This window comes from Hermetia illucens, chromosome 3, assembly GCF_905115235.1.
Source record: "Hermetia illucens chromosome 3, iHerIll2.2.curated.20191125, whole genome shotgun sequence".
NCBI classification, from domain to species: domain Eukaryota; kingdom Metazoa; phylum Arthropoda; class Insecta; order Diptera; family Stratiomyidae; genus Hermetia; species Hermetia illucens.
Genome location: NC_051851.1, coordinates 45,117,497 through 45,141,075, shown reverse-complemented (window position 1 = coordinate 45,141,075; position 23,579 = coordinate 45,117,497). Strand labels below are relative to the sequence as shown.

General features: G+C 42.2%; 1 protein-coding gene across 10 annotated transcripts in view; it reads right to left on the bottom strand.

The window, feature by feature from the left end:
• Positions 1-13,998, bottom strand: part of LOC119651250 (tumor protein 63) — a 53,060-nt gene extending 39,062 nt beyond the window's left edge. For 3 of the 10 annotated variants that reach the window (XM_038054737.1, XM_038054738.1, XM_038054740.1), the window contains exons 1-3: positions 13,644-13,997; positions 13,308-13,372; positions 1,517-1,543 (exon numbers count right to left, since the gene is read on the bottom strand). In XM_038054737.1, coding sequence (XP_037910665.1) covers positions 1,517-1,543; positions 13,308-13,342 — 62 coding nt within the window. In that variant the 5' untranslated portion in view covers positions 13,343-13,372; positions 13,644-13,997. Of the gene's footprint in view, positions 1-1,516; positions 1,544-13,307; positions 13,373-13,643 lie in introns of all 10 variants that reach the window. The other 7 variants (XM_038054731.1, XM_038054735.1, XM_038054741.1 and 4 more) reach the window with 4 other exon arrangements.
• Between the last annotated feature and the right edge of the window lie 9,581 nt (positions 13,999-23,579).

Genomic DNA, 23,579 nt, shown 5'->3' with positions numbered 1-23,579 from the left:
TCGCCCTTACTTCTGTTTGGCCGTTAATTCCAGGTTTTTTATGGCTACGCAACCTCTTAAACCACGCGTTTCATTTAATGCGGCAGTGACTTTAGGACCAGTTAAACGTCGGTTACGTTTAGATATCACTGTAATAAACGCTCTCCGAGTCTACACTTTCCGAGCACTACATTTTCCAATATTTAGTTGCTTTCGTTTCATTCCTCCTCTACTGTTCTCCGCTATGTATTTGTAGGACGACACTCTTGTCGACCACTCTAGGATAAGGGATTCTATTGCACGGTATAATCAGCAATGGAGCTTTTGCTTTCTCTTAAACTGGGACCTATCCACTACCGCTTCCGCCTTCTTATTAGCACATTCGCCGATGCCTGGCCCGTACGTCATGTAGTTCTTCATTTGAGATTGTATCGGACTAAAGTACCCCGATGATTCGGCGGAGACAACTGTGAGTAATAGTGGCAGTCATTTTCCATGTGCTACTCCCACACAACAGCACAGAGATGATTGGCGCGGAACAACCTCAACTTGGTGTTGGCATTGAGATCCCTGGACAACGAAGCCGAATCAAGCACTGTTAATGCATTGGGTGATATGAAGCGCTACTAAGATAGGACATATTGATCAACGCTTTCAACGCTCTGCCCATAAACCCAAATGGCCAGTCAGACTGAGAATCATGAGATTGTTGCTATTTACCTTCACTTCGACTATGCTTGTCTCCTTCTTCAAATCCAGAGCCATTTGAATTCTACCTAAGTTGTTGCACTGTCGAAATCAAATGACCTGGTGGCAAAACGGTACATAGCATAGAAGTTAACACTTGCAAGATTCTTTGTCATGTTACGTCTTAATATGATATAAAGCTGTGAGAAACAAAACTCTTACGGCTCGTTATATTTTCACATACTTAAATTAGAAACTTCTAACATATCCATACATACAAGTGAATCCTGTACTCTTTTATAAATTAGCAGGCTCGAAGGGAAAGCACAAAATTACTACATATATTTGGAGGTATTCAGCAGCTGTTGTTCAATAAGTTTGGTCATTCGATACGGAAAACACGATTTTATGATTTGAAATTCATTTTGTCATATAAAGAAAAACTGTAACTGTGGAAATACTTCTTCGTTCGATGAATCATCAAATAGTAGAACCATTTTTATAAAAAGATCAACATAACTACAACGCTATCTCTCATCAAACGACAAGACTTACTGGGCAACCTGGCGAAATTGCTAGCCGAAGTAGCAGGCAGGCGACCTCCAAACGGATTTCGATAAGGATAGGAATACAAAGATACACCCTCATTGTTCTCCTCACACCAACCATCAATCTTGATGTGAAACAAAGTAAGAAGTAGTATTTTCGAGGGCGCAGGAAAAAAGAAATACAAGAAAGATAAATATCAAAAGCTAATCGAAGAAGTGCATCTGATATTTTACTAGGAATAAGTATAGTTTGCTTCGTACATCAAGCGAAGTTTTGGAAACTAGATAAGAATGAAACTCACCTGTCAAAGCAAGAACCAAAATCATCTCTGAAAAAAAGAAAATAATTAATATTTCTATCGAGAAATTGGAGTGCCTTCAGATTTATGTTGAATTCAATAAAGATTTGATTCAGTAAAGTTAACTACGAGTAGCTAGTATTTGCAAGTATCTATTGTCATATTTCTCTTAAAAACTCAAAACAAAAACCGCAAAAAAAGAAAAAAATTGGAACCTGAACTGAAAAAGAACTTCCAAAATAACCGGAATCTTATGTTTTTCTTCTTTTTGGCGGAATTGCAACAAAAAGATAAGACACCTTATTTTCGTGTCTTTTGTCAGATTTAGGAGAAAAGACATATTTTCTCACTAATGTAACAATCCTCCTAAATGTAGAAGATTAATGGTTGAAAATTGAAGGAATCCTGACTCCGCATCCACTTAATGACGTAAAGGAAGAATTTGGTAGAATTTTACTTCTACTTTTGGCGTCCACCGACCACTCTTATTGCGTTGAATACGCAAGAGCTCAAAAAGGACAACTGGCAGTTTTGCCCAGAGCAAAGGCAACTTGCCAAACTTTGCCTCCCCTCTGCCCTGGATGCAGCGTCATCGAAAGTAGCTACAGGTGGGGCGGTGTGTGTGAGACAATTGAAGGCGTTTATTGCGTGCCTCTTGCAGTTAAAAATATATTAACTAAAATAATCCTGGAACGCATCACACGAAACCCAGAAAACTTGGTCGACGAAGAGCAGGCTGGTTTCTGCTTCAGATCCACATTAACACCATTCGGATCATTATAGAGTAGTAAGCAGTGCTTAAATCTCCGCTCCATCTCTAACCAGAACGAAGAGAGCTTCAATGGATCATTACATCTTTCCTCAAAACCATCGAATACGCTGACGGTACCTGCACACCGAATCACCTTGGTCAAATGGCTCTGGATTTGGAAGAGACAAGCAGAGCCGGAGTGAAGATAAAGGCCAACAAGACCAAGGTTCTCAGTCTGACTAATCGCCTTCATATCTGTTTTGATGGTTAGAACGAACATTGAGGGCGTTGATCAATTTGTGACACTAAACGAGATATTACCCAACACTTTAAAAAGGCTACATCCGCTTCTGCTATTTTGTTTAATATTTGGAAATTCTGACGGCTCAACACCAGCACCATGTTGTTTTGCACCTCTCTATTCTGCTATATGGAAGTACCAAGGAGGAGCAAATATGATATGATAATGATATAGAGGAGCAAATCTAGCGGTAAAGGGGTAGGAAATTTCATTGCGTCTCATGAGGTAGATAAGTGCAACCCATGTGATTCATGTATTGATGTGTCGATGTCGCCTAGATGGGTCTCTTGTGTTTCCCCATCCTATCCCATGGACTAGGTGGACTATTTTTCATAGATGCGCCCGGCAGAATTTTTTTCTTTCACACATTTTGACAACCATAGGATCACAAAATAATATTGCACTGGTCATTGCATCAACTGGAATTGCGGCAATGGTGGCCGAACAGCGCATTCAGCATTGAAACTTCGGCTGGAAAAAACTGAGGCGCCAACATACAACATCAGCAACAACTCTGGAATGAGCAAAATACTCCAAACGTTTCAAATTATCATATGGGGCGAATGTACAATGTCTCACAAGAAAGCATTGAAAGCCCTTGATCGTACACTGTGAGATTTGAGAGGAAACGCACTGATCTTCGGTGGCGCACTCATTTTATTGTCTGGTGATTTTCGACAAACACTGCCAGTTATACCAAGCTCAACACCCGCTGATGAACATAATGCATGTCTCAAATCATCAGTTTAATGGCGTCATTTACAGAAATTGACTTTAAAAACCAACATGCGTGCACAACTACAACGGAATGCATTAACTGGAAATTTTGCAAAATTAATGGATATTGGAAATGGGCGAATGCACATTGATGAATCTACGCAATGTATCACCTTGCCAGCAAACTTCTGTGAGATCACAGAAAGCATAGACGAATCGGTGCAAAAAGTTGTCCCAAACATTGCACAGAACGACAAAAGTCATCAGCGGCTCAAGTACGCGTGCTGCATTAGCGGCCAAAACCATCGATGCCAATACCATCAACCTCACCATTGAGAATGGAATATCTGGCGAAACGACAATATATAAGTCCATAGCTTGATTTGCCAGGCATGTCACCGCACGTTCTTGCATTGAAACTTGGCGTACCCATCATAATTCTTCGAAACATAAATCCACCACGACTTTGCAACGGAACCAGACTCTCAGTCACGAAAATGATGAACAATTGGGAAATTCAAAAGTCAAGACGTACTGTTGCCGCGTATCCCAACCATCCTGACAGATATGCCATTCGAATTCAAAAGTACGTTTGCAGTTCTTGGTGCGACTCGCGTTCGCAATGTGCCGTAATAATAATAATAATAAATCTATATTATAACAAGTCGGGAAACCGAAAGTTTGACGCTTCAGGTAAAAAAGATTTTGTATTTCCCTATGTGAGAAGAATAACGCAATTCTCCATTGGCTGATAGCATTGACCCGAGATATTTAAGTCGCTCAGTTCTGGGCAGGTTACTACTATTGCCAGGACTGAGCGATTTAAATATCTCGTGGGGCCGATTACTGCCATTGCCAGAACTGAGCGATTTACATATCTCGAGGCAATGCTATCAGCCAATGGAGAGCCAATGAAATCGCTTCACGCATTAACGCAATCTGAATGAAGTGGTATTCCACAACTGGTGTTCTTTGTGATCGACGTATTAGCGAACGTCTCAAATCGAAAATTGACCACAATATCGCCGTCTATCATTCTCTATAGTTCTGAGTGTTGGCCGACTGTAAAAGACAATGGAGGATATCCGCGATCGATATGGGGATCATGGAAAAACTGTGAAAGAGGCGTTTCGATGGCATGGTCATGTAATTCGCGCTAACAAGAATTCACTTGCCAATATTGGTCTGAACATCGAAGTCAATGGTAAGTGCCCAAAGGCCGTTCGAAACAACGGTGGCTTGATGGGAATTTAAAAGCCTCGCGAGTACATCCAGATCAGGTATTTGATAAAATAAAATGGCGAAAACGTTCGTGAACGGATGAAAGGCTGAAAAAAAAGAATATGTGAAGAGCGACGGGTGCATGACAGCCCCGTGTCACATAGCTAAAAACTCCATTGTCCTCTACTTTTTAGAAAGCGATTTAAATAAATTATTTAATGGAAAGCCCTGTACTGATAATAGTCAACTTCATACGCTTCACACTCTGAGTTTAATTTTGTTAGCAAATGCAAAGAATTTAACCTACAACAGATAAAAACAAGTCGGAAAACCCGAAGCTAGACGCTTCAGGTATGAACGGTTTCGTGTATTTCTTTTATAAAGAGATTTGAGTATGCATTTATCCCATTAGTATGTAGCACGTAATATATGCATATATTATGTGAAAATATCCACTTTCAAGTAATATTGACATTCATAGTCTTGAATTTACAGAGAAGCGACAGATTTGACCTAGTATAACTTTCATAATTCTGGAGTGAACTTAAGGGTGGTTTTCCTGACAATTAGTAAAAATTATAGTATTATGTGCTATTATTAACTTTATTTGAACAGGTATCGGTATGAGGGGTATTTCGGGGTCTATGCACCATATAGTGGCAGCCCCCTGATTTTTTTCAGATTTTTCGGTTTGGTAGTTTCTGAGAATGGGTTCGTTAAAGAAATGATCGCTTCCAACAAATGTCAAAACTAAGACCGGCTTCGAAAAGTACTAACCGCGGCCTTTAATTTGATACCCCACATGACTATATTTGATGAAAAAAAAAATGTACACCCCCCTTTTGCATGTATGGGGACCCCCCTCCCCACTTAAATTCGACGTAAAAGGATGTAACTCACTATATGAGTGAGCGTTCACACTTCCCACCTTTCTACCAAATTTCGTGTCAGTCGCTACAACCGTCTACGAGAAAGATGCGTGTGACGGACAGACAGACAGTAACCCGATTGTAATAAGATTTTGTGTTTACACAAAACCTTAAAAAGGGCTAGGTACATTTTGACTCCTCACTCGCGCACTTTGCAATTCACGTCAAAACTAATATCAGTTCATTTGATACACTAAACGACTAAATCCGGTGAAAAAAAAATTGTGAATCCCCCCTTTGCATGTACAGGGAGGCCCCCTTTAAACACCACCTAAATTTATGGCACTCATTGTATGCGTGAGATTTCATAGTTCCCATCCATCAAATTTCGTTCGGATCGGATTAGTCGTTTTCGAGAAAAGTGCTTGTGACAGACAGACAGTGAATCGATTTTAATAAGGTTTTGTTGTACGCAAACCCTTGAAAATGAATGTGGATTTGTTTGCCCTTTATAAACTCTGAAATGGTAAGAGATAGAGCATTGATGGCTTTGGCAACTTTGTTCAGAATTTTCTGGAAAAGGTTTCAGTACCAAAATTATATCGAACACATTGTTGATACGTTACAGTCGAAAATGTTGACTTTTACATTATTTAATTCTAAGGCGGTACGAAGTTCGCCAGGTCAGCTAGTTGTAAATATTAGTTAAGTAATAGTTAAGTATTTATTTTATGTTAGGCTAAGCTGGGTTAACTTAGAATAAGTTAGGATAAGATAATTTAACTAAGTTAAGAAAGTAAAATTTTCAACCTTCTCCCGCCTTTAGTGCGAGCGCAGTTTTTGTAAATGTTAAATTTTTCCGAAAAATTGTCAAGATTGATATATGTACACCATCCTATACACAGTAGAGTAGACTACAGAGAAGGTCGGGTTTACCAAACTTTGTAATAGTCACCCATTTTATAGAGTTAAGTATAATTGGCTATTATTTAAGCTAGCCGTAAGTAAACATTGTCTAGTTGTAAGTCACTACAAATAAATAAATTGAAATTGATCGTTCATTGCTGCCGATTTTGCTGTATCAAACCACCACCAGTTGGCGCTGTTGATGTCGGATAATGAAATATAAATCAAGGATTTATTTCAGTTTTGACCATCGTTGTGATAACAGTGAATGAAAAGGAGAAAAGGATGGAAAAGAGCCAAGAACGTATACTTTTTCTGTATGAGTTCAAACTCGATCATAAAGCAGCGGAGACGACCAGGAACATTAACAGCGCATTTGGAGCTGATACGGTAAGCGAACGAACCACACGGCGGTGGTTCGAAAAATTCCAGTCAGGCGACGTAAACCTTCAAAGTAAGCCACCTGGACATCCAGGACCATCGATTGATAACGACGAGCTGCGTTTGCTATGTGAATCCGATACACGTCAATCTGTGAGAGACATTGCAACTGGGCGTACACTATTCGACAGTTTCCCGGCACTTGCAATAAGGGAAAAAGGTGAAAAAGCTCGACAAATGGGTTCCGCAAGCCCTTACGGAGCAAAACATGGCGCTTCAAATGGAAATTTGCCGTTCTTTACTCTCCCGCAATAGAAGCGATCCCCCATTTTGCACAGAATAGTGACATGTGATGAAAAGTGCATATTATACGGCAATCGTCGCCGATCGGCACACAGGCTAGATGCTGATGAGCCATCGAAGCATATGCCGAAACCTAGCCTCCATCCGAAGAAGGTAAGGGTGACTGTTTGGGGGTCTTCAGCTGGAGTTGTTCACTATTCTTTTTTGGCACCTGAAGAAACGATAAATGCACAGAAATACTCGAGGAAATGCACCAAAAATTGAGTATTCAACGGCCGAGATTAGTCAACAAAGATGGTGTGATACTCCTTCACGGCAATGCACGACCCCATGTATCCAGAACAACGATTCAAAAGTTGAATGAATTGCAGTATGAGACTCTGCCTCATCCACCGTATTCACCGGACCTTCCGCCAACCGACTACCACTTTTTTAAGCATTTGGATCATTTTTTTGGCGGAAAATCAATTTAGCAATTAAGAGGCCATCAAAATTGCCTTTGACGAGTTTATCAACACCTGCAAATTGGAGTTCTACGAAACTGGCATGCATGCTCTTGTATCTCGCTGGGAGAAGTATTTTGAATAGACTTGTAGTGACCGCGGCTTCGCAACGGGAGCGGAATCTCATTCGGCTCTTTCTTAATTAATTTGCTTACATAATGCATTTCATAATGTGCAATTATCCTAATGTTCGCGGCAGATTGCACATTATTGAATGCATTCGGGCGAATTAATCTTGACAGAGGCGAATGATTTGCCGCATCCGCAGGCGCATGTTGCCGCAACGTGAACTGACAGAGTTGAAGGCAATGTAGCGGGAGGCGAAACGGTGCTGGATTGAGGAGGAGGTCAGAGGCCTGGAGGTGAGAACAGTGAATTGAACGGTTGTGAGTGATTGACTTTTCCCCAAAATTGATATATTTCAAGAATTCGATTGAATAATTATTGAAAAAAGAAGCGAATTCGTGGCAAGGAAGTGGTTTGGTGAAAAAATTAAAAGGAGATTTTGAAAGGACGTGAACGGCACGAACCCTTTGTCGTCTCTGTTCCAGACAAGATAAACCTCCAGGACTATCTCGAAAACTCGCCGTGCTGTGGTTTAAATTAATATTGACGGTAGAAAATTATAACATTCGTGGAAATAAAATGGTATAATATAAAACAGCGGAAGAAAGGCGAAGTGGCGGCTGCAATTTGAACAGCGCGAACCCTTTGTCGTCTTCGTTCCAGACAAAGCAAACCTCCGGGACTGCCTTGAAAACCAGCCGTGTTGTGGTTTGAATTGGTATTGACGGTGGGAAGTTGTGGAAATAAATCCCGCGAAAAACCATTCATCTAGTCGGATTCGGTAGTGTTTTCACAGCCCGATCAGGAAAATCCTCCCGTACAGCAGTGAAGTCACCGAACCCAAAGAGGTTTTCTTTTTTATTATAGAAAAAAAAAGAAAAGAGAAATATATAAAGAATTGTAATTTTGTTTAGGAATTCCTAATGTGCTTAATTTCTTCCCACCACAGAAGCAGCTACCACGTGTTGAATTGCAAAAGTAAATAAGTTTTTTTTCAAATTTCTTCTTTTTTGTTAATTTAATTTTCTTTTTCTGATTTTTGATTATTTTTTTTATATATTGGATTTTTTTCTGAATAATTGCATTATGAATTCTAACTAAGTCTTGCGTAATTTGAGGACTTCCTCCCTCTCTTTTCCTCCTTGCTCCCGCAAAACCTGTTAAGGGACATCCTCAAACAAGTCGGGAAACCGGAAGCTAGAAGCTTCAGGTATGAAAGATTTTGTGTATTTCTTTTATAAAGAGATTTGAGTGTGCATTTATCCCATTAGCATGTAGCACGTAAAATATGCATACATTATGTGAAAATATCCACTTTCAAGTGATATTGACATTCATAATCTTGAATTTGCAAAGAAGCGACAGTTTTGACCTAGTATAACTTTGTTAGTAATAGTGCGATTTTCACCAAATTTGGCATGTTCATACTCTACGCTGTAGCCTGCAGTGCTTCGTGATTCTAGAATGAACTTAAGGGGCGATTTCCTGTCAATTACTAAAAATTATAGTAATGTACTATTATTAACTTTATTTGAAAAGGTATCGATATGGAGGGTATTTTGGAGCCTAGGCACAATATAGTGGCAGCCCTCCCCCCGGATTTTCCGGTTGAGTAGTTTCTGAGAATGGGTTCGTTAAAAAAATGATAACTTTCAACCCCCACTCCCCACCTTTTCAACAAATGTAAAAACTAAGACCGGCTTCGAAAAATACTAACCGAAACCTTTAATTTGATACCCCACATAACTATATTTGACGAAAAAAATTTACACCCCCCTTTTACATGTATGGGGGGGGGCAATAATCGGGACTGTGATCCGTCGTGGATCTTCCCCTCCTTGGTCGCGGCACTCGAGTCCGGAGACTTACGGCTCCACACGCGCGGTCGAGCCGTTTTTTTTTATTTTTCAATTTTAGTTCGCGTTCTGGTTGCTATTCGATAGGCCGTCGCGAATTCCCTAGTATTGTCTATTTTTGGAATCCGATGCGGACCCACTCATCGGAATAGACACGTTGATTTTGTAATAATGAAGCGTGAGGGCTCAAAGCGCTCAAAGGACCCCTCCACATTCCCGAGCCTGGCTAGCACAGAGGCGTGCAGCAACGTGTCGACCGTGCACTTCAATGGAGCTTTAATCTTTGCGGGCGGACCTTCACGGTCAACTTCGCCATTTTTTTAAGTTTCTGGGATAGCTCTGCCCTCTAAGTCGCTATCGGCCACTTAGGATGATCGCTCTGATCATTCTACCCAAATAAGTTCATGAAAGACTGACACCTATTTTGATTAATTAAATAAATTTTTGTAAGCTTTACAGTCGTTTCAAATTTTGGTACCAAATCGGCTATTTCATGTGCAACAACCTAATAGATCTGACTTTTGTCAGCCCTGCGTTAGCACGTGACATGTTCTGGGAAGTTCGCGAGGACTTCACGTACAGCGATCACCAGGTAATCACCTTTGAACTAACGACAGAGCCACAAGGCAACAGACCCGCACCCCGGAAGCCGAAATCCAGAAGAACACCAGGATGGTCTTCCAAAACGATGGATGAGCAGACATTTATGGCGGTGTGGCTAGACTTGCCTAGCAAAGCAGGCACCTCCACGGATAGAGCTCTCCATGTCACACTGAGCATCTCTAAAGCATGTGACGCGTCGATGCCTAGGAGATGCTCATTCCCCACTATAAGACCCAATTATTGGTGGAATAGTGAACTTGCCAGCCTTCGATCGATTTGCCACACGAACCGCTCAGAGGGCAATAGGTAGGATCGATCAGGGGCAAAAAGAGCACGCCTATAGGGAAGCTCGCTATCCAGCGGAGTAAGAGGAAAGGACATAAATTCGTGGGGTAACACCTATAAAATCGTGACAGGACGATTCAAAGGCCGATCGTCTCTGCAGATCACGTGGCCTATACTCTTGTTAAAAATAATCCAGGGATTATTTCCCCAGCAAGAGGGAGGTACTGACACCTTCCAGCACCTCCTGATCCGAGCTGATGGAGATCTGCAGTCGAATAGGCGACAGCAAAGCCCCGAGTGTGGACGGCATACCGAATAAGGCCCTCAAACTTGCCGTCAAATGTAGCCCGGATATGTTCGCGGAGCTGTTCGGTTCGAAACGTGCATGTCCGAGGGTATCTTTCCAGCACCGTGGAAGCGGCAGAAGCTGGTGCTGTTGCCTAAGGCTGGCAAACCTCCAGGGAAACCTTCCGTCCTTCCTATGTCTTCTAGACACTATGGGGAAAATGTTGGAGCGGGTCATTTATAATAGCTTACTTCCAATCGTCGAGAGCCAAGGGGGCCTTTCAGATAGGCAGTATGGGTTCCGTAAAGCTAGTTCAACCATTGATGCCATCAAAATGGTTGCTGGCTTGGCCGAAAATGCAATTCACAGAAGGGATTGTACCAGCAAATATTGCGTAGTGGTGACCCTGGATGTGAGGAATGCATTTAACTCGGCCAATTGGAACCTTATACGAAATTCTCTGGCAATGATTAGTGTTCCCACCTACCTCGTCGCTATTATCGATAGATACTTAAAAGAGCAGACACTCTGATATGATACCGATGATGGACCCAAAGAGTACATTGTCTCCGCGGGTGTCCCACAGGGCTCTGTACTATGCCCACTACTGTGGAACATTGTGTATAATGATAATATATATATTTGGGCTCTTCTTACTACGAAGAAGGTTGAACTCGACCGGCAGAGGGATCGGACGGTAAGGGGTTCCCTGAACTAACAACAACTCCCTTCCTCCCCTCTGACTTGAAGGCTCCCAAAGCCGGGAGAGCGGGAGGGCTAGCCCGAAGTAATGTGTCAAACGGTTCCAGGCTAGTTCTCTGATGACAGGGAGGTGTTTAGTTGGTAGTCCGCGTGCTGTTGCGGGAGTCCAACACTCTGTGCGTAAACGCATTCACCTACCCTACTCCCAAAAAAAAAATGTGTATAATGATGTACTCAACCTTCCGGTCCCGGAGCAGTCCACGGTGGTGGGTTACGCCGATGATATAGCACTGGTTGTGGTCGCAAAGCATCTCGAGGATGCTGAGTTGTAGTCAAGCGAAGCAATCAGTGTTATTAAGGCTTGGTTAAGGAGTGCTGAACTGGCACTCGCGGAGGAAAAGACGGAAGCGGTTCTCATCACTAAGCGCCGCAAAAGAAATTACGCCTGCATTAGAATCGGGAATCGTATCATCACTTCCAAGCTGGCCATCAAATACTTGGGAGTGATGATAGACGGAGGGCTTAATTTTAAGCAGCACATAGAGCATACTTGTAAAAAAGCGTCCACTATGAGTATGGCTCTGGCAAGGATGATGCCGAACGTAGGAGGCCCGCGGCATACTTGCAGGCTGCTCATAGTCAGGGTGGTGAGCTCTATCATGCTGTATGCAGTCCCAGTTCGGGGAAAAGCACTGCAGGTTTTAGGCAATACACATAAACTGAGTACATCCTGCGTGCAGCTCGAGAAATGCTACTTCATACCGTGCCTGAAGCGATCGATGCATGGCCTCAAAGACTTCGGGCCTGTATAACTGCTAGTGACGGCTATTTTTAATATTTTTTTTCGTTTGAAAGCTCTGTTTCCAGTTTCTAATGGTGTACTTTTCGATTGATTTGGTTTATTACGTCGTGAGAAATAAAGATTTCTTTGACTAACAGAACTTATGGCTACACTATGTGCACAGTAGGGTAGACCACAGAGAAGGTCGGATTGGCTAAACGATGTAATAGTCACCCATTTTATAGGGTTAAGTATAATTAGCTATTATTTAAGCTAGCCGTAAGTGGTCATTGTCTAGTTGTAACTCACTACAAATAGAATGAAATTGATTGTGTATTGCTGCCGCGTTGCAAAGCGAAGCTGGGGTCGTATCGTGGCGCCATTTGAATAGGAAAGAACTCGTATTCCTAGTTGGAGACATGAATACAACAGAATTCGTGTTCACACTCGTAAATATGAAAGCATTCATATTCAAGCTTGGAAGTACGAATGCAGCCGTATTCACTTGTGCTCTAGTTCGAGGGTCCAGCCCACATCATTGGCTAAAGCAACAATTGGAATTCAGTACACTTTCACTGCGTCCATCCACTTGCTCCCTTTGTCGCATGACCTCTAAATTCATCGCCAAGTGGCAGAGCGAAGCTAAACCTTAGTTAACTTTAAAAATCATTCATTTTATTATTGGAGTCGTCATAAACTTCGAATCTAAATTTTGTGGAAATCTCGGTACCCAAATGTAAATTTTCCGTATTCATGTTTCTCTGCGAACAGACAGACAGACAGACAGACAGACAAGAATGTCTACTCATTCGTTCCCAGCATTCCAGGAAAAGTTCCCAATAAAAATTGAGATCGACCTTGACTTGCACTAAGCAGGGTTGTCCCAAAATACTTTCAAGCCACACCGGAAAAAAATTCACCACTTAAAGAGCCACCTTATTTACAAATTCACGGCTACGTGATTGGGCGTAGAGGATTTCCCTGGATATTCCCTTCCAATCCCATAGAACGAAGAATAAGTGTTAAACCGCCCAAGTAACTATTTATCACATAAATCTGATCACGCCTTGCGAAAACAAGGAAACACGAAAATCTAATCGGCGGACCTTCAACGCGCTTATTCCATATCCGAACCCAACTGGAGCCGCGGCAGATTATCGCTAGCCCAACATGAAATCAACTTCATTGTCGCCAAGCGACGCGACATGGGACGCCAAGGAGTTTCGGGACAGGAAAGGACATGATTGCCAATACAAAACTTACTCGACGGCTCCGCAGATCATCCCGTTGTGTACCATCTCCTTTGCTAGTCCGTCACCGGCGCAGACCTGCGAAAAGAAAACCAACGTCGGGATCAATTCAACTCAAGCCAGCCAACAAGAATGCACTAATTCTACACAAATTACGCAATTACAAGGATGGACACTGCAACAGGTCCGCAACATGCACGCCGGCCGCCGACAACCGGCTCCGACTCGGGCCCGTGCGAAAAAAAGGAACAAGACCAGAAAGTCACGGAAAGTGCGGTTAGCAGTGCAGTTTTATCAATACATTGCAAACTGACTCAGAAATGTAATCAAAACATTGAGCGCAACAGACCTGTAAACATTAAATTTAGACTCGATCCACTTTCGAATTTCAACCACTCCAGAGCCGGAATTTTGACAATCGCACGCGACGGTGGCTCTCGACCAAACCCACGGAATCACTTCGCACTTTGCTCACACACAAGATACTTTTGCAGAGGACTCGAAAAGTCAACTGCAAGATTTCCAATTTGACGGGAAAGCAATCAAAAGATTCACGAGTCCAGAAAAATCATACAAAACAAGAAAATTTAGCACTCCATGACCAACGACACAAACAACGAACAAGAATGGCAAAGTAGTTAGGGAATTATAAACCTTCGATTAAACCACAACCAGGCGGAGCCGTGGTCGTCGGGAGATAAGATGGCGACAATTGGGAGAATCCATAATTCTTACAGCGGCTTATTGTTTAAATTCATACTATTGCCAAGTTATCCTTAACTGCATTATTAATAAAAATTATAATATATAGAAAACCGCAGGCTTGATGCTCCAAGCATGCTATGTTTTTGTAGCCCTTCACTTCATATTTCACGGTGATTTATGAAGGATAAATTACGAGGCATTGGTTAGTATCAAAAACCTCTTTTTTCTTCAGCCTTTGTCCCGTTCACAAGCGGGGTCGACTCGTCGTGATCGGTTTCGCCATTTGGCTCTATCGAATGCCTGATCTGGATGCAATCTCGAGGCTTTCAAATCCCCATCTAGCGTATCAAGCCACCGTTGTTTAGGTCTGCCTTTCGTCGTTTACCATTGACTTCGATGTTCAGACCAATCTTGGCAAGTGAATTCTCGTTTGCACGAATTGCGTGACCATACCATCGAAGACGCCTCTCTCGCAACTTTTCCACGATCGGTGCAACCCCATAACGATCGCGGATATCGTCATTTCGGATGTGATCTAAACGTGTGACGCCACTAGTCCAACGTAGCATCTTCGTCTCCATTTCCGCAAGACGCCGCTCATTGTCTTTTTAGATTTGAGACATTCATTGATACGTCGATCACAAAGAACAAGTTCGCGAACGCCACTTCATCCAGGTTGCGTTAATGCGTGAAACAATTTCATAATGCAGTTCTCCCTTGACTGATAGCGTTGACCCGAGGTATTTAAATCGCTCAGTTTTGGGCAGATCACTGCCGCTGACAGTGATTGTGCCTGTTTCATGGGGATCGGTCGTCAAAAATTCAGTTTTGTTTAAATTCAATCTGAGACCGTGTTGCATGAGGCGATCATTCCATTTTTGAACAAGTTGCTCGAGATCATTTTTGCTGTCAGATGCTAGGAAAACATCATCTGCATAAAGCAGTGTGTAGGGTGCTGGACGTTGGATATCCCGTGTGATGGTGTCCATAACAAGAACAAAGGGGAGTGGTCAGAGAGCGCTTCCTTGATGAACACCAACAGAGACACGAAGCGGTTTTGATACACCAGCCATACTTCGAACTTTACTTTTCGGATGGTGGTAGAGCAATTGAACCCAGCGCACGAGTTCTTCTGGCACTAAGTGTTATCGTAGAGCATACCAGATGAGGTCGTGTCGCACACAGTCAAACGCTTTCTCTAGATCCAGAAAGGCAATGTAAAGAGGGCGATGCTTCTCACGGTGTTTCTCCATGAGTAACCGCGCAGTGTGTATTGCGTTAGTAGTTCCGCAGTTCTTGACAAATCCGACTTGATTCACGGTTATTTCAACGATTTCACGAATACGGTTGTCAAGAATGCGTTCAAAAATCTTCATGGTATGGGAAAGTAACCGGATCAGACGGTAATTTGAAGATTCTGCTGGATTACCTTTCTTCTTCCATATTGGAACAGTGGTACTTTCTTGCCAGACAGATGGTGTTCTTCCTTCCTGAATAACCCGGTTAAAGAATTCACTGAGCCATAGTGTTGGGTCCCAGCTCTTCGTTTTCCAGAGCTCAGATGCGATGTCGTCAGGCCCTTTCCCCAATTTCATTTGTTTTATTGCCTCCTCGACTTCAGTTGCGCTGACTGGTGGAACTGGTCCAAATGTCGGCAATGATTGTGGAAGTGGAGGATGAGCAATAGTAGCCTACACAATGACGAAATCTATGAGCGATACCATGACCGTCCGGTTGTGGATAAAATCCGGCTCAATAGGTTACGGTGGGCGGGTCACTTAATCCGTATGGATGAGGCTGATCCAGCCCGGAAAGTCTGTAAGGGCAATATCTATGGTAGGAAAAGAAGACGAGGCACACCCTGCCTAAGATGGAGCGATGGCGTAGGTCAGGACGCCAGACAGCTTTTAGGGATATCGAATTGGTGGACCTCGGCGCAAAACCGGGATGTTTGGAGTTCCTTATTAAGGCAGGCCTAGACCGGATACCGGTTGTTGCGCCGTTGATGATGATAAGGATGAGCAAATTCTTCAGTTTAAATCTGCTCGAAATATTCTCGCCATCTATCCGTTGCGACTCGACGGTTGATAAGCAAAGTACCGTTCTTATCATTAACGCAACAGAAGTGTTCGATATCCTGTGTGCGTTCATTACGGATTTTAGCAAGTCGATACAGATCTCTCTCGTCATCCCGAGTGTCCAGTTTATCGTAAAGATTTTTGAAATGGTTCGCTCGGGTGATAGCGACCGCTTTCTTTGCTTCCCGGTTGGCACTCTTATAAATTTGCCAATTAGCAGGCGTTTTATCGTCGAGAAATTTGTGGTAGAGGCGTTTCTTTTCACGGACCTTCATTTCATCATTATCATTCCCAAGCTAAGTATCTTAGTTGATGTACCGCTTACCCGGCTTGGTGACCCCGAGGGTTGCAGAGGCCGCTTTCAGGATCGTGTCTTTCATTTGGTTCCATGATGGTCGGCAATCGTATGAGTGAGACCGTTTCTTCTTTCTTCTCACCAAATCGCCACCATTTAATGCGCGGCGGGCCAGTGAGTTCCTCACGCTATTTTATCGGTGGCTTAATTCGCAGGACGGCAATCAACAGCCGATGTTGAAGTGCGATGGTCTCATAGGGAACGACTTTGCAATCAGTGACAGTGGTAAAATGTTGGCGTCTTAAGAGAATATAGTCGATTTGCGTTCTGCTGTTCCCACTATAAAATGTAGGAAGATGCGACAATCGTTTGATGAACCATGTATTTATAAGTACAAGGTCAAGGGTATCCGCAAAATCGATTATACGCTCGCCACCCTCATTGCGCGCTCCGAACCCATTTCCCCCATGGCACCTGTTACCGTTTGCCTTTTCACCCACATGACCATTAAGGTCGCCGGCAATGATTATGTAATCGTCAGCAGTAATCGTGACAAGTCTTTTCATCGAGAAGTTGTCAGAAGGCATCTTTCTCGGCATCAGGTCGACCTGTCTGTGGTGCATACGCGGTGAAGAAGTGAATATTGCGATCAGCTGATATAATGGTGAGCTTCATCAGCCGATCATCAAATCGTTCGACTTCTTTAATGGCATTACGGAAACCCTCTGAGATGGCAATGCCAACACCATATTGAGTGTGTGGGTTACCAAAATAGAGAAGTTTGTAGCCATTTTTACCGCGTTCGCTTTCAATGTCGCAGCTTTTGGCACCAGACCATCGGGTTTCTTGCAGAGCGCAGATATGAATGCGCCTTTTCCGAAGGGCTCTTGCGAGTTCCTCGGTCTATCCAGTTAGGGTACCAACATTTAGCGTGTAGACACGTATTTGTTTTGTTCGTTGTGTTCGGACTAACTTGCTTACGTCCTGACGCCGTCCATGCGTCAAGAACCCTTGCCCATTTCTCGACAGATCCGGGACCCGTCCTGCCGCGTCGACTGAGGTGGACGCCCTAACATTTCTCCGAGGCTTGTAACTCAATCCGATCATCATGTTTGTAACGACATTGTATGCATTTTCTTGGTCGACCTGTCGCGGGGCCTGTCACCAAGAGAAATCAGGTAGGATTTAGCATAGTAGAATAACTCCAACTATACTCAATTTATCTCTTTCCCTGATCTCAGCATTTTATCTTTGTTTTACTGAGGATAGTACAGAGTACGTTGCCTCAAACCCTCCTCCTTTACCTGGGCTTGGGACCAGCATACTATGTTAATAGCGTGGCGGAGTTGTTAGTATCAACAACCTAATTTAATAAAAAGAACCAAATACAGCATTAATTTTCAAAAACTGCGTAAAGCCAAATATGGATTAGTATGAATTTGGCCTTAAAAAGTAGACAATTGCGATGATAGAAAAACGTTTTATGTAATTAATACATTTAATATAATTTCGGCAAAGGATGAATTTTCAACCCCATCATTGGAGGGGAAGGCTGAAATTCACTACTCTTCAATCCCGACAAAAATTTGTAGTGGTCGCTCCCCTTAAAAGTTATGACTCTTCATAGTGGGATTTTTATGGTGTCCTCAAGATAAAATTTGAATTTTTAACCAAACTCCTCTAAGGAGAGTGGGGAGGTTACGCAAGGTGAAATATAAGATCTCTCCCCTCTAACACCATTAAAAACTGCAGTGGCTATTCCTCTCAAAAAACTGTGACGCCTGGAATTGGGACTATTTGCAGGTTGAAATGGTAGGGTTTAATTATGGACCCCATTCTCACAGGTAGAAAAGAGGGTGTGAATGGAAAAGCGGAAGATCCACTCCGTCAAACCCCTTTGGAAAATTGCGGCGGCCATTCTACTTTAGAAAGGTATAGTGCTACGTGCCCGGAGAGGTAAGGGATAAAGAGGGCATATATAGGGTAGAAGAATGTCCTCCCTTTCTAACACCCTACGCAGCTTCGGCAATGCGAATCGTAGGGTATACGGAGTCTGGTCCCTTAGTTCCCTATAATGCCGATGCTTTATGTAGTCCGGGGTAATCTTGCATGCATTCATGGTCGTGTCCTGTTATAGGCGGCCCAAATACTCCTCCCCTCCTATGACCAGAAGCCAAGAGGAGGGCGACTTGGAGCACGCCGCTCAGACTGTTCAGCACATCCCTGCACTGCCCCACCAGCCTGGATGATGTTGTCATTGGGTACAAAGCCCTGCTGGCCGCTTGGGTTGCCAGTCCGAAAAGCTATGTTACGCTTGTACCTCGCATCATGCCTGATCCAGTGACTGATTTCCAATATTGTCAGTGCTTCAGTTGGGAATACACTGCCAAATCTTGGGAGACTTTACGATTGGGTTGCGCTGCGTGTAACCGAGAAAACTACCGCTCTAACTCCACAGATTATCTTTGATTCGTCAGAGATGAAAACTGTGTCATAGCCTTGTAAGACGTTGCCGGTCCCCATCCTGCCCTGGTTGAAAACAGCGTAGTAAAATGCCTTGTGAGGCTCGGCTTGGGTGTGATGTAATCCATTGAGAATGGCTATATTCCCCGATATACTTCGTCTAGGATATTACTGTCGTAGGGCATCGCTGTCTAACATCCGGATTCAGTCAGAAGTCATACAGCACTGTGCCTTATATGGTATTTAATGTGAAGATCCAGGAGAAGGAGGCGCAGGAGTACATTGAAGGTATCGGCCGGGCAGAACTGCCAGTAGCACATGCATTCGCTGTTTTTTTAATCCTATTAAGCTTAGTTATTCATGTAGTCGTGGCAGAATGGTAGGGAATAGCATTAGATCCGTTTTGATTGAATTTATGCCGAGTCCTCATCTTGCAGTTCACTAGCACACTTTTTCCGACACTTCTTTCATGATTTCACGCTTAACACCGAAAACATCTCTGGCACCGATATCACCAAGTCGTCGGTTTACGCTTCTCCCCTCATCCTGCTCAGGTCCAATATACGTAGAATTTCATCCAAAACTAGCAAGCCAGAGCACCGGAGAGATGATGCCACCCGGGGGCATTCTTTTGATCGCAGCTCTGATTAGGTAGCTACCTTCCAGGTGAGACTGGATTATCCTGCTTCTAAACATGGATAGCATCCAGTGCGTAAGATCTTTGTCTCTCTCCCCTTCAACTTTACTCTGGCTAGAGTTACTTTGATGACTTTGATACTAACGTTGTTGAATGCTCCCTCAATACCCAGGAAGGCAGCAACGTTAGGGTATGTTGCTTGTAGTGTAGCAACTGCTCAGCCAATCTGCATATGGGCTCGGGGATTTACATACATATAGTAAATGCGGAGAAGCTGGTTATAGCCCCGTCGATGATTACCAATTTAATAAGATCCCTCGCTGTCAGGGAAGTGCGCCTGAACTAGCACCTCCAAAGTCTCACCAGAAGATTTCATTTAGAAGTCTTCCGACTTTTTAAGAAAAGATGGTCTGCTGGGGGTTATTTGACCAGAATCCTACTGAGTTTCCCAGATTTGCTGGTGCTTTCAATGTTCTGGCAATAATCCAGGCATGACCTCCTCAAGCAATCCTTATATGGCTGATAGTGTTTGTGCCTGTAGCAGATGTTGGAGGTATCCCTGGTTAACTTCCTGAGGTTGGACAGATTTTCATTCCACCACAGTGGCCATATTCTCTTGCTGTGTTTACCAGGTCACAAAAGTTTGAATGCGGATTCGAATGTTCCGACCTTTGACTCCAGCTAGTCTGTCGTATCAATGTTGCCAATTTGCGCACCGAAGAGTTTATTCTTGATAACTTGACCAGTCGATCTTGATGGGGTCTTTGAAAGGATTGCATGCCGAAGCGAAATTTAGATTGCAAAATATTCACCTGTGATGTGGGAAGGATTTCTAGTCAGACATTCTCAGGTTCTCCATCCTGAAAGTCCCATTATCGGTTAGTGGGATTATATCAAGAGTCTGCCCCTGTTACAGTTGACTGTTACAATTCTCTAATTTAATTAGAAACGGTGGCTTCCTCTTAATTATAAAGGGTAACTTCCTCTTTTTTCTGCATATCCTTCCCATCCTCTTCTCTGCCTAGGGTACGGTTATCATCATGATATAAAAAAAAACACTCCCGATTAAAAGTTATCTCTTATACATAACTTTTAAGTTTTCATAGGGTTTCATAGGGTTTGAAAAAGGGCCACCTCCCCCTTCCCCCTCCATAAATTTTCCACGGCGTCTGCACGTGGGGTTGAAAATTCAAGTTTCCATATTTTAAATTGAAATGCTTTGACATATTGTAAAACAGTTTTTTTTTTAATTTTCTCATAAATAAACACCAAATTCTTTCACTTTGTGGAGGGTCTGAAAATGCAACATTGAGCCTGTCGTCAGTAATGATAAATACCATTATTGTAGTGCAATTTAACAAAATCTCAAAATATGCAATAACAGTTTTGAAAAATAACTGATATTTTTGAATTATAAGCATTTCAAATTTAGTTTGGATTCAAACCTCGCGCCCATGGTGCGTAACGTCATAACTCCCGCCAAGAAATATCAATAACCCAACGGGTTGCGATTAATATGGATCAATTGTACTTTGCTTTTTACATGATCTCCACAGCATCCACATTTGCATCCGCAAATAAATTTATTTACAAATATGACGAAGACACATTAATTTAACTGTAACTTGACACAGCTTAGATTCAAACCACTCTCCCAGTAACGTTACTATAGGCTTAAGTCAAACTGCGTTTTTTTTCTCGCCTTGTTAGAATTCAAACTTTTAAAAAAAATTATAATTCACAAACATCACTTTTCATTACGAAATAAAACCTTCAACTTGGCAGATGAAATTATCTTATAGTATTTATCGCAAGAGCTTTAAAAACGGTTTATTATCTAAGCTTCTGGTTGAAATTAATAATTGCAGCTAATGAACATTAATTGGACGTCAGCCGCGATTTACTCTTATTTAGTATGACTCCCGCTTTCAAAAAAATTCTTTCACAGGGCACTGATGTAAGCCCTTTGAACATATACAATAGCTCACAGCTTATTTGGTGTGACCAACATTTTTGATTAACCAAACATAAAATTGGTATATTTTATTCTGTACTCTACAAATAAATGATACAGTTTTATTGATAATCTAGTGTCATCAAAAAAATTTACACAAAGATCAACACATAACGATTTATTAAACAAGTGAAGAAACCGGAAGCTTGACGCTTCAGGTATAAAAGGTTTTGTGTTTCCCTATGTGAGGAGCATAACGTAGTTCTCAATTGGCTAATAGCATTGACCCGAGATATTTAAATCGCTCAGTTTTGGGCAGGTTACTGCCATTGCCAGAACTGAGCGATTTAAATATCTCGAAGGGCAAGTTACTGCCATTGCCAGAACACAGCGATTTAAATATCTCGAGTTAATAATAATAATAATAATGAAATTGCTTCACGCATTAACGCAACCTGGATGAAGTGGCATTCCACAACTCTATAGTTCTGAGTGTTGGCCGACTATAAAAGACAATGAACGGCGTCTTGCGGTAATGGGGACGAAGACGTTGCATTGCACTGGTGGCGTGACACGTTTTGATTACGTCTGAAATGAGAATATCCGCGATCGATATGGGATTGCACCGATCATGGAAAAACTGCAAGAGAGACGTCTTCAATGGTTCACGTTATTTGCACTAACGAGAATTCACTTACCAAGGTTGGTCTGAACATCGAAGTCGATAGTAAGCGACTAAAAGGCCGGCCGAAACATCAGGGGCTTTATACGCTTGATCGGGATTTAAAAGCCTTGCGATTACATTCTGATCAGGCATTTGATAAAATAAAATGATGAAACCGATCACGACCAGGCGATCCCGCTTGTGAACGGGACAAAGGCTGAAAAAAAGAGAAAGATGTGCGGAGCGACGTGTGCACGACAGCTTCGTGTCACATAGCTAAAAATTCGATTGCCCTCTACTTTTTAGAAAGCGTTTTAAATAAATCATTCGATGGAAACCCATGTATTAGCAAATGCCAAGAAGGTAACCTACATCAAATATAAAAAGGGCTGGGGAGAATTAGATTCTTCTTGAATGGAATTTTAATATTTTACTCGAATGTCAATTATTCCCGTTAATTATGACGTCAGCATCTTATTTGTATGGCTTAGGATGCTGTTAATTCGCACGAAATTGATAAGTTTCAACTGCTATAACTTTGACACTAATAGTTGGATTTGGAACTTGGCATGTGTATGCACGAGGCTGTCCTCTATGTCGGTGCAAAATTTAGTACACCTAGGATGAACTTAAGGGGAGTTTTTTAGTCAATTTCAAAAAGTTGATAATATACTGTTAGTAAATTTATTTGAGCAGATACCGGAATGGGACATCTCTCGAAGATTAGATTGCGCATAAGTGTTTTATACAAAACCTTAAAAAGGGCTGCAGATAAGTAGATTCTTCATAAATGCCACTCTAATATTTCACGCGAATGTTATTCCCGTTAATTATGACGTCAGCATCTTATTTGCATGGCTTTGGAAGCAGTTAATTCACGGGAAAGTGCAAAGTTTGAACTGCTATAACTTTGACGTTAATGGGCAGATTTCCATGAAATTTAGCACGTATATAGGAAATATTATCTATGCTGGTGCAAAATTCGGAATTCCTAGGATGAATTTAAGGGGGGTTTTACAGTAAATTTCTAAAAGTTAGTAATATACTATTAGTAAGTTTATTTGAGCAGATATCGGAATGGGACATATTTTGAGGCCTAGATTTCACCTAAGCGCACCACCCTGATTTTTTTGGATTTTTGGGTTGGGTAGTTTCCGAAAATGAGTCCTGTCTCACTTTAAGTGCGTTCATTTTGACTCCTTACTCGCGCACTTTGCAATTCCAGCCAAAACTAATATCAGTTTTGGAGAAAAGTGCGTGTGACAGACAGACAGACAGACAGACATTGAATCGATTTTAATAAGGTTTTGTTTTACACAAAACCTTAAAAACAGATAGTGTAGAGTGCACAAAATTCACGAAAAATGACAAAGTTTCACCCCCTATAACTTTGTTAATAATAGTTGGATTTTCTTCTCCTTCTTGACCAAATTGTGCACTATATCATCCCTTATACCCATGCCAAATTTTGTACTTCTGGGATGAACAT